The sequence below is a fragment of the Ursus americanus genome, chromosome 5 (genome assembly GCF_024610735.1).
Source record: "Ursus americanus isolate L20-20 chromosome 5, mUrsAme1.1.p, whole genome shotgun sequence".
In the NCBI taxonomy this organism is placed as follows: Eukaryota; Metazoa; Chordata; class Mammalia; order Carnivora; family Ursidae; genus Ursus; species Ursus americanus.
In genome coordinates this window covers 81,238,012-81,250,406 of record NC_142131.1, presented here as the reverse complement: position 1 = coordinate 81,250,406, position 12,395 = coordinate 81,238,012, and the positions used below count along the sequence as shown (strand labels likewise).

Here is a 12,395-nt window from a genome sequence, read left to right as displayed (position 1 = left end):
AACATCTAGAAAGCACTGGATCGAGTCACATAATTTTTTGTAACTAAAAGGGAATTAACTGAAGTTTGGTGACAAGGTTGTACTTATGTGTCTAGTACACCACACACTTGAAGGCGTTGCCACAGTATTCATTTGAAAATCAAGCTAATAAATAAGCTTGGGTCTTCTCTGGAAATTCCAGATAAGGCAAATTATCTAGAATGATGTGGAGAAACCAGACATTCAGCTCTGACTTCATCCTGCTAGGAATCTTCAATTACAGCCCCACCCACATCTTCCTCTTCTCCCTGGTCATGGGCATCTTTTCAGTGGCATTCTTGGGAAACACTGCTATGGTTCTCCTCATCCACCTGGACACCCATCTCCACATCTCTATGTACTTCCTCCTCAGCCAACTCTCCCTCATGGACCTCATGCTCATCTGTACTACTGTACCCAAGATGGCCTTCAACTACTTCTCTGGCAGCAAGTCAATATCGCTGGCAGGTTGTGGAGCCCAGATATTCTTCTGTGTGTCCCTGCTTGGAGCTGAATGTTTCCTGTTGGCTGTCATGGCCTATGACCGTTATGTGGCTATATGCCACCCACTTCGATACACCATCCTCATGAATCAGAAACTCTGTGCCCTCATGACTGTTGCTTCCTGGATCTTGGGATTTCTTGATGGCATTATTGTACTTGTAGCAGCCCTGTCACTCTCTTATTGCAGCTCTCTGGAAATTCATCACTTTTTCTGTGATGTTGCTGCCCTTTTCCCTCTATCTTGCACAGACACCTCTGCTTTTGAGAGACTGCTCTTCATCTGCTGTGTGGTGATGCTAATATTACCAGTCTCCGTGATCATTATTTCCTATTCATATGTCCTTCAAGCTGTTATCTGCATGAGCTCTACAGAAAGTCGCCGCAAAGCCTTCACCACCTGCTCCTCCCACCTGTCTGTGGTCGGACTCTACTATGGTGCAGCCATGTTCATGTACATGAGACCAGCTTCTAACCATACACCAGACCAGGACAAGATAGTATCTGTCTTCTACACCATCCTCACCCCCATGCTGAACCCTCTCATCTACAGTCTCCGCAACAAAGAGGTATCCAGGGGACTTCGGAAACTATTGAGGAAAGGAAAGTTAGTGTAACTTCATTAAATATATTTGAATGTTGACTCTATTCAACATCCATTTCCTTCTAATTGGAATTCTTTTCCATTTTTGTTCAATTTTAACATAGCTTAATTTGGTATAATATCATGCAAAATTATAGGTAAAGTAGATTGGGTTTGGAGATAATCATAGATTACCATTTTATCCCCAGTGAATTTCAGTTATATCACTGGTCGTTAAGTATGAGTACTTAACTTTAGAATACCTGACTTTGAATGTGGTATAATTATGATGATCTTAGCTTTATCTAAGAAAAAAACTTGAGTCCATCCACTGATTTTTGCTGTGCTTTCCTCATTGTTTAAGGATTATTTAACCACATTCACTTGTTTTCAGGTATACTTTTCCTCACACTTGTGTATTGACTGTTTGTTCCTGACTCTGCTCCACTTAATTCCCAAGCATTTAGAAGGGGGGAGTTACAGTGTTATCAGCTCCTTCATTCAAGCTTTAAGGCCATGTAAAATAGTTCTTAGAAATACCTGTTTTTTAACCTTTAAATTAAAAGTGGCTATTATAAGGAATTTATGTAAAATGTCTATTCAGTTAGACAATACAACCTTCTTCTTTATTATGATTGATTCTATTTATCACTTATCCTTATAGTAATAACTAGAATACATTTGAAGATTTTAGACAATTATCATTATCTGGATTTGCCAATAATGATTTTTATATAGCTTTGAAAATATAACAGCCTGAAAAAAAAAAGAAAATATAACAACTTGTACATTATCCTACAAAACTGAAATCAAAAGTCTCTCTAAGAGAATTTATATGGTCTTTAAATGTCCACAACGTTTTTAACATTCCATAGAGTTCCCACAGTTTGATATAACCAAATTCTTACTAATTTATTGCAATTCGCATATCTGAATTTTCCACATTCTGAAAATTGAAAACATTTCCCTGTTTCACATGGATTACCTTAATTTCTCTATACTTATTAATAATCAAATCTTCATTGTGCAATATATTATTGTTCTTTGTAGATCTTGGATACCAGTCTTTTGTCTGTAGCATCATTTGCAAATATATTCTCCCATTCCGTGGGCTGCCTCTTAGTTGTTTTGACTGTTTTCTTGGCTGTGCAGAAGCTTTTTATCTTGATGAAGTTCCACAAGTTCATTTTATCTTTTGTTTCTCTTGCCTTTGGAGATGTATCATGAAAAAGGTTGCTTTGGCCAATGTCGTAGAGGTTGCTGCCTATGTTCTCCTCTAGGATTTTGATGGATTTCTGTCTCACATTGAGGTCTTTCATCCATTTGGAGTTTATCTTTGTGTATGGTGTGAGAGAGTGGTCAAGTTTCATTCTCTTGCGTGCAGCTGTCCAATTTTCCCAGCACCATTTATTGAAGAGACTGTCTTTTTTCCATTGTATATCTCTTCCTGCTTTGACAAAAATTAGTTGCCCAAAGAGCCGAGGGTCCATATCTGGGTTTTCTATCCTGTTCCATTGGCCTATATGTCTGTTTTTGTGCCAGTACCATGCTGTCACTTTTCCAATGAAGACACACAAATGGCTAACGGACATGAAAAAATGTTTAAAATCATTAGCCATCAGGGAAATTCAAATCAAAACCACACTAAGATACCACCTTATACCAGTTAGAATGGCAAAAATTCACAAGGCAAGAAACAACAATTCTTGGAAAGGATGTGGAGAAAGGTGATCCCTCCTACACTGTTGGTGGGAATGCAAGTTGGTACAGCCACTCTGGAAAACAGTGTGGAGGTCCCATAAAAAAGTTAAAAATTGAGCTACTCTATGATCCAGTCATTGCACTATTGGGTATCTACCCCAAAATTACAGACGTAGTGAAGAGAAGGGCCATATGCACCCCAATGTTCATAGCAGCTTTGTCCACAATAGCTAAATCGTGGAAGGAGCCGAGATGCCCTTCAACAGATGACTGGATTAAGAAGTTGTAGTCCATATATACAATGGAATATTACTCAGCTATCAGAGAGACCGATGCATTTGCTGCAACATGGATGGCATTGGAGGAGATAATGCTAAGTGAAATAAGTCAATCAGAGAAAGACAATTATCATATGATTTCTCAACATTTGCTGCAACATGGATGGCATTGGAGGAGATAATGCTAAGTGAAATAAGTCAATCAGAGAAAGACAATTACATATGATTTCTCTCATCTATGGAACATAAGAACTAGGAAGATTGGTAGGGGAATAAAGGGATAAAGAAAAGGGGGTAATCAGAAGGGGGAATGAAGCATGTGAGACTATGGACTCTGAGAAACAAGCTGAGGGCTTCAGAGGTGAGGGGGGTTGGGGGAATGGGATAGACTGGTGATGGTTAGTAAAGAGGGCACGTATTGCATGGTGCACTGGGTGTTATATGCAACTAATGAATCATCGAACTTTACATCAGAAACAAGGGATGTACTGTATGGTGACTAACATAATATAATAAAAAATAACTTTAAAAAATGCTTTTATCTGTCCAAAAAGAACATCCATACCCATTAACATTAATTCTCTTTCTGTCCTCCCCTAACATACAATCACTATTTTTATTTTGTTTCTCTATGGTTTTGCTTATTTAGGACTTTACATATAATTGGAGTCACTCAGTATGTGGTCTTTTGTGACTGGCTTCGTTCCCTTAGCACAATGATTTTACAGTTAATATTCAAGCATGTATCAGTATTTCATTCTTTTATAAGAATGAATAATATTCCACTGTAAAGGTAGACCACATTATGTCTATCAACTCAACAGCTGATAGACATTTGAAATATTTCCACTACTTGGCTACTATGAATAATACCACTACAAGCATTCACATGCATATTTTTGTATAGACATGTTTTCCAATCTCCTGGGTATACATCTAGCAGTAGAATTACTCAGTCATATGATAACTTCAACTTTTTGCAATACTGCCAAACTTTTCAAAATTGGCTACAAAATTTTATATTTCAACCATCAACATAGGAGGGTTCCAATTTTCCACATTCTCATCATTGTTGTTATTTTCCATTTCTTAACATTATAGCCATTCTAGTGGATGTGAAGTGGTATTACATTGTCATTTCAATTTTCTTTTTTTAAATGACTAATGATGTTGAACATCCTTTCATGTGCTTGTCACTTTAATCTCCTACTTGAAGAAATGGCTACTCTAGAACAGGAAACTTTAGGAACTTGGGAATATGGCAAAATAGGAAGATCTTGAGCTCACCCCATCCCATGTTTACATCTAGATATCATACACATCTAAGTCTGTAAACCAGACAGCAATCCAAAGGCTGACAGAATAAAATCCACAGCTAAATATAGAGAAGAAACTGCATCTGATAGGTTAGGAAGGCCAGAAAGGTGAAGGGAGACTGCCCCCAGGAAGAAGAGAGGTGCACACATAGAGAGGGTAAAGAAATGGGCCCTCACAACAGGGAGCTCACACAGGGAAGACTATTCCATAATAGGGCCTGAATTCTGTGAGTTTGTAAAACCAGTGGGACTTGGGTCCTGCAGCTTTAAAAATAAGCTGACTCAGCACTGGGCAAGCCATGAGAGTAAGTGATAGCTGCATCACCACACATAAAGACAACAGCCTGCATAGAGAGGCAACATAAAAATGTCAGTTTACACATATGCCAGAGACAAAGGGGAGATGGATCTCTTCATACTGATTTCAGAGCTTGTTGGGGGACTTCTCCAAAAATGAGGGAGGTGTCAGGTGACATTTTCCTCCCCCACTTCCCAGCAGGACCATCTGCCAGAGGTGGGTCTCCACAAGACAATACTACCTAACCAGTTAGCATTTCACCCTACTCATAGATTGTCTTGAGAACTTGCCCACTCCAAGCCTGCTAGTCTCAGCAATGGGCTCAAAGCAAATTTTGTTAAAGCCACACACATGCCCTAACAACCACCAGGCACAGAGCTACTGCCTCACCAAGTCCCCATCTGCCACACTATAACCAATGATTCACCCCTAGCCACAATTATGCACCATGCTTAGCCTCATGCCCCAAGCAGCCCCTGCATGCAGCCCCCAGGTGCTACAGCACCTTGGGGGGGATCCACATAGGACTAGTGGCTCAGCACAAATTTTGCTAACACCACTGCCCACTTCCCAAGTTCCCCATTGGTCATGCCCTCTCACAGCTGGCCTTTCTGGGTCCCTCTAACACCACAAAGTGTAAACACAAACAGCCCACAACAGGCAGATAGTGCAGAAGACACTACTGAAAGGAAAAGTGACTCACACAAAACAGCAGGGCATAAAAAAAAACATAGGTACTTTCCTGAAGTGCCAGGTTCTAGTGAACAGGAGACACTGCACTGCAAGGAACTTCAGGACCTCTTCTTCGTAAAGTCACTACTTTCAAAAGCAGATGGCATTCATGGCTTTCTTGACACAGAAACAGACACAGAGTGGCAGATAAAATGAGGGGATAGAGAAATGTATCCCAAATGAAAGAACAGGACAAGACCACAGTCAGAGATCTAAGTGAAACAGATACAGGTAACATGTCTGATAGAGAATTTAAAGCATTGATACTCACTGGACATGAAAAAAGAGGGAAAGACAAGAATTAGACACTTAACACAGAGATAAGGAATAACATAACAGAGATACAGGGCTCAATAAAAGGAATGAAAAACATGTTTGATGGAATGAACAGTAGGATGGAAGAAGCAGAAGAACAAGTTAGTGACCTAGAAGACAGAGTAATGGAAAGTAATCAAGCTGAACAAGATAGAGAAAAGAATTATGCAAAATAAGAATTGACTCTAGTAAGTCAGTGACTTCATCAAGTGTAATAACATTCATATTATAAGAATCCCAGAAGAATAGAGAGAAAAGGGGGTAGAAAATTTCATTTGAGGAAATAATAGTTGAAATCTTCAATGGTCTGGGGAAGGAAACAGACATCCATATCAAAGAGGAACCAAGAGCTTTCATCAAAATCTACAAAAGAAGACACACATTAAAACATACAAGTTAGATTTGCAAAATATAGCACAAAGAAAAGAACTTAAAAGCAGCAAGACAAAAGAACTCCCTAACTTAGCAGGAAATACCTATAAGTGTAGCAGGAGATTTTTCAACAGAAACTGCAGGGCGGAAGAAAATTCCACGATATATTCAAAGGGATGAATGGAAAAATATGCAGCCAAGAATACTCTATCCAGGGATGCCTGGGTGGCTCAGTCATTAAATGTCTGCCTTCGGCTCAGGGCGTGATCCCGGTGTTGTGGGGTCGAGCCCCACATCAGACTCCTCTGCTATGAGTCTGCTTCTTCCTCTCCCACTCCCCCTGCTTGTGTTCCCTCTCTCACTGGCTGTCTCTCTCTCTGTCAAATAAATAAATAAAATCTAAAAAAAAAAAAAAAAAAAAAGAATACTCTATCCAGCAAGGATAGCATTCAGAATAGGAGAGATAAGGAGTTTCCCAAACAAAAACTAAAGGAACTTCTGACCAGTAAACTAGCCCTAGAAGAATTATTAAAAGGGACACTTTGATTGTAAAAGAGAGAACAAAGGTGACACTATAGTTACAGAAAACACAAAAACAGTAAAAATGAATATTTCTGTAAAAAAAAATCGGTCTAAGAACTTAAAAAAAAAAAAGAAAGATATAAAGCATAGCAACATATACTTAAAATGTAGGGAGTAGAGGAGAAAAGAATGGGTTCAAAATTAAATGATTGTCAACTTAATATGGACCCTAAATGTAGAGAAGTTATATATAAAACTACTGGTATTCATATATTGAAAACCAATAAAAATATGCAAGGAATAAAGAGAATCAAATCCAAATACACCATTGAAGAAAGTCAGCAAAATATGAGAAAAAAAATAAGAAAGGAGCAGAGAAAGTGTTCAGAAGCAACCACAAAACAAGTAATAAAATGACAACAAATACAAATCTATCAATAATTACTTTGAATGTACATGGATTAAATACTCTAATCAAAAGATACAGGGTATCAGGGGCACCTGGGTGGCTCAGTCAGTTAAGAACGTGACTCTTGTTTTGGCTCAGGTCATGATCTCTGAGCTGTGAGATCAAGCCCTGCCCTGAGTTCCATATGGGGCTTGGAGCCTGCTTAAGATTCTTTCTCTCACTCTCTCTGAATCTCCCCCTCTCTTTCTTAAAAAGAAAAAGACACAGGGTGTCAGAATGGACAATAAATAAATAATAAATAAATAAATAAATAAATAAATAAATAAATAAATAATAAATAAATAAATAAATAAATAAAAAGAGCTACCTATATGCTGCCTACAAGAGACTCATTTTAGACCAAAAGACACATGCAGATTGAAAGTGAGGGGATAGAGAAACATCTATCATGCTAATGGATGTCAAAAGAAACCCTGAGTAGCAATACTTATATGTGACAAAATAGACTTGAAAACAAAGACAGTAAGAAGAGACAAAGGACAATATATAATAATATAGGAGATAATCCACCAAAAAATAATGAAAATATTTATGCACCCAACATAAAAGCACCCAAATACATAAAACAGTTAATAATAAATATAAAGGAACTAATCAATGAAAATACAACAGTAGTAGGGGACTTTAACACCACCAAATCAATATACAGATGATCCAAACAGAAATTCAACTAGGAAAAATTGCTTTGAATGAGACACTGTAAAACATGGATTTGTTGTTGTTGTTGTTGTTGTTGTTGTTGTTGTTATGTTCAGTTAGCCAGCATATAGTACAACATAAGTTTTTGTTGTAGTGTTCAATGATTCATTAGTTGCATATAAAACCCAGTGCTCATCCCAACACACCCAATTACCCCATCCCTCCGTACCTCTCCTTTCTGCAACCCTCAGTTTCCCAGTGTCCAGAGTCTCTCATGGTTTGTCTCCCTCCCTGACTTCTTCCCATTCAGTTTTCCCTTCCTTCCCCTGCAGTCTTCCATGCTATTCCTTATGTTCCACATATGAGTGAAAGCATATGATAATTGTCTTTCTCTGCTTGACTTATTGCACTTAGCATAATCCCCTCCAGTTTCATCCATGTCAGTGTAAATGGTGGGTATTCATCCCTTCTGATGGCTGAGTAATATCCCATTGTATATATGTACCACATCTTCTTTATCTATTTGTCTGTTGAAGGGCATCTCAGTTCCTTCCACCGTTTGGCTATTGTGGACATTGCTGCTATGAACATTGGGGTGCATGTGTGCACCTTCTTTTTTCTATAAAGATAAACTCAAAATGGATGAGACGTCACTGTGAAACAGGAATCCAACAAAATCCTAGAGGAGAACATAGGCAGTAACCTCTTTGACATTGGCCACAGCAACTTTTTTGACACACCTTTAAAGGCAAGGGAAACAAGCAAAAATGATCTTTTGGGACTTCATCAAGATAAAAACTTTTGCACAGCAAAGGAAACATGAACAAAACTAAGAGGCAATCCATGGAATAGGAAAAGATATTTATTTGTAAGTGACATTTCAGATAAAAGGGTGATATCCAAGATCTGTAAAGAATGTCTCAAACTCAACACCCAAAAAACAAATAATCCAATTGAGAAATGGGCAGAAGACATGAACAGAAGACATACAAATGGCTAACAGACACATGAAAAATGTTCAACATCACTTGCCATCAGGGAAATACAAATCAAAACGACAATGAGATACCACCTTACAACAGTTAAAATGGATTTTTAAAAATTAAAGATTATACTTATTTATTGGAGAGAGAAAGAGAGCTCAGAGCAAGAGAGAGAGCATGAGCAGGGGTGAGGGACAGAGGGAGAGGGAGAGGCAGACTCCCTGCTGAGCAGGGAGTCTGATGTGGGGCTCAATCCCAGGACCCCAAGATCATGACCTGAGCTGAGGCAGACTCTTAACTAACAGAGCCAACCAGGCGCCCTGGAACAGATGGATTTAACAGACATATACAGAACATTCCATCCAGAAACAGCAAAATACACATTATTTTCAAGTGCACATAGAACATTTCACAGAAGAGATACCATAGTAGCCCACAGAACAAACCCCAACAAAGTCAAGAAGATTAATAACACACCATATATATTTTCTGACCACAACACAATAAAGCTAGAAGTCAACCAAACAAAAACCAAAACAAACAAACACAAAAAAGCACAAACAACAACAACAAACAACAAAAAAGCAGGAAAACACACAAATATATGCAGGTCAAAAAACATGCTATTAAACAATGAATAGAGAAATAAAAGAAGAAATAAAGAAGTATATGGAAACCAGTGAAAATGAAAACTAGGCAGGCCTAAATGTTTTGATGCAACAAAAGTGGTCATATGAAGGACATATGTAGAAATAAAAGGTAGAAAAAGAACAACAAACATAACCTAAAACAAGCAGAAGAAAGAAAATAGTAAAGATAGAGCAAGGTAGATGATATAAAATCTAAAAAAAAAATACAAAAAAACCCACAAAACACAATAGAACAATGAAACCAGGAGTTGTTTTGTTGTTGTTTTTATTTTTTTTATTTTTTAAGGTTTACAGATATGAGAATAGTTTTATTTTTTATAATAATATTTTTTATTATATTATGTTAGTCACCATACAGTACATCCCTGGTTTTCGATGTAAAGTTCCATGATTCATTAGTTGTATATAACTCCCAGTGCACCATACAATACATGCCCTCCTTACTACCCATCACCAGCCTATCCCATTCCCCCACCCCCTCCCCTCTGAAGCCCTAAGTTTGTTTCTCAGAGTCCATAGTCTCTCATGCTTAAATCAATAAAACTGACAAACTTCTAGCCAGACTTATCAAGAAAAAACAATAAAGTACTCAAAATCACAGATAAGAGAGGAGAAATAACAACCAACACCACAGAAATATAAACAATTGTAAGACAATAATATGAAAAACTATATGCCAACAAATTGGTCAATGAAGAAGAAATGGGTGAATTCCTATTATCATATAAATGACCAAAACTAAAACAGGAAGATACATAAATTGAACAGACAAATAACCAGCAGGTACAGAATCAGTAATCAAAAGACTCCCAACAAACAAGAGACGAAGACCAGAAGGCATCACAGGTGAATTCATCCAAACATTTAAAGAAGAGTTAATATCTTTTCTTCTCAAATTATACAAAAAAAAAAAAAAAAGAAAGGGGGGGGGAAACTTCCAAATACATTCTGTGAGACCAGAATTACGCCTATCCCAAAATCAGACAGACACTACTAAAAAAGAGAACTACAAGGCGCTGTCCCTGATGAACATAGATGCAAAAAATATGAATAAAATATTGGCAACTAGGGGTGACTGTGTGGCTCAGTCAGTTAAGTATCTGCCTTTGGCTTGGGTTGTAATCCCAGGGTTCTGGGATCAAGCCCCACATCACACTCTCTGCTTAGGTTTTTGATTTTGTTTTGTTTTTATGTTTTTTTTTAAACTCTGCTGTTTCTAGAGCCTGCTTAGCCCTCTCCCTCTGCCAGCTGCTCTCCTTGCTTGTGCTCTCTCTGTCAAATGAATAAATAGAATCTTTAAAAATATATGGGCAACTATATTCAACAATACATTTAAAAAATCATTCATCTTGACCAAGTTGGATTTGTTCCTGGTCAGCAAGAGTGGTTCAATATTTGTAAATCAATCAATATGATAGATCACATCACTAAGAGAAAGTGTAAGAACCAAATTAGCATTTCAATAGATGCAGAAACAGCATTTGATAAAGCACAACAACCATTCCTGACAAAGCCAACAAAGTAGGTTTAGGGGAGGGGGGTGGGGGAATGGGATAGGATGGTGATGGGTATTAAGGAGGGCACATATTGCATGGTGCACTGGGTGTTATACGCAACTAATGAATCATGGAACTTTACATCAAAAACTAGGGTTGTACTGTATGGTGACTAACATAATATAATAAAAAATATTATTACAATAAAAAATAAATAAATAAATAAATAAATGAATAAATAAATAAATAAATGGAGTATACCTAAACATGATAAAGGCCTTATATGAAAGATTCACACAGAACATCATCCTTAGTGGAGGAAAACTGACATCTTTTCCCCTAGGTCAGTAAGAATACTAGGATGTCCACTCTTTTTTTTTTTTTAATGATTTTTTATTATATTATGTTAGTCACCATACAGTACATCCCTTGTTTCTGATGTAAAGTTCGATGATTCATTAGTTGCGTATAACACCCAGTGCACCATGCAATACGTGCCCTCCTTACTACCCATCACCAGTCTATCCCATTCCCCCACCCCCTCCCCTCTGAGGCCCTCAGTTTGTTTCTCATAGTCCATAGTCTCTCATGTTTCATTCCACCTTCTGATTACCCCCCCCTTTCTTTATCCCTTTCTTCCCCTAACGATCATCCTAGTTCTTATGTTCCATAGATGAGAGAAATCATATGATATTTGTCTTTCTCTTCTTGACTTATTTCACTTAGCATTATCTCCTCCAGTGCTGTCCATGTTGCAGCAAATGTTGAGAATTCGTTCTTTCTGAGAGCTGAGTAATATTCCATTGTATATATGGACCACAATTTCTTAATCCAGTCATCTGTTCAAGGGCATCTTGGCTCCTTCCACGATTTAGCTATTGTGGACAAAGCTGCTATGAACATTGGGGTGCATATGGCCCTTCTCTTCACTACGTCTGTACCTTTGGGGTAAACACCCAGTAGTGCAATGGCTGGGTCATACGGTAGCTCAATTTTTATCTTTTTAAGGGACCTCCCACACAAAGTGGCTGTACCAACTTGCATTCCCACCAACAATGTAGGAGGGATCCCCTTTCTCCACATCCTTTCTAGCAACTGTTGTTTCTTGCCTTGTCAATTTTTGCCATTCTATCTGGTATAAGGTGGTATCTTCATGTCGTTTTGATTTGAATTTCCCTGATGGCTAATGATTTTGAACATTTTTTCATGTGTCTGTTAGCCATTTGTATGTCATCATTGGAAAAGTGTCTGTTCATATCTTCTGCCCAAACCACTGTTTAATCCCAGCACACAAAGATAAATACTTTCAATTTAAAATTTTTAAGTTTTAGCTTTTATATTTATATTATTGATCTATTTGATGTAATGTTTTATGATGTGTATTATACGGGTCCAACTCCATTCTGTGCCTGTGGACCTCCCGTTGTCACAGTACCATTTGTTGCAGAGGCTATGCTTCCTCTATAGAATTGTTTGGTGTCCTCATTGAAAATTAGTTGTCCATGGGTGTATATACTTTCTT

The 12,395-nt window shown here is 37.7% G+C and overlaps 1 protein-coding gene across 1 annotated transcript; it reads left to right on the top strand.

The window, feature by feature from the left end:
- Nucleotides 1-200: 200 nt before the first annotated feature.
- Nucleotides 201-1,136, top strand: LOC123780183 (olfactory receptor 2M4-like). Its single transcript, XM_045778971.2, has one exon. The coding sequence runs from the start codon at nt 201-203 to the stop codon at nt 1,134-1,136; it is 936 nt and encodes a 311-aa protein (XP_045634927.1).
- Nucleotides 1,137-12,395: the final 11,259 nt, after the last annotated feature.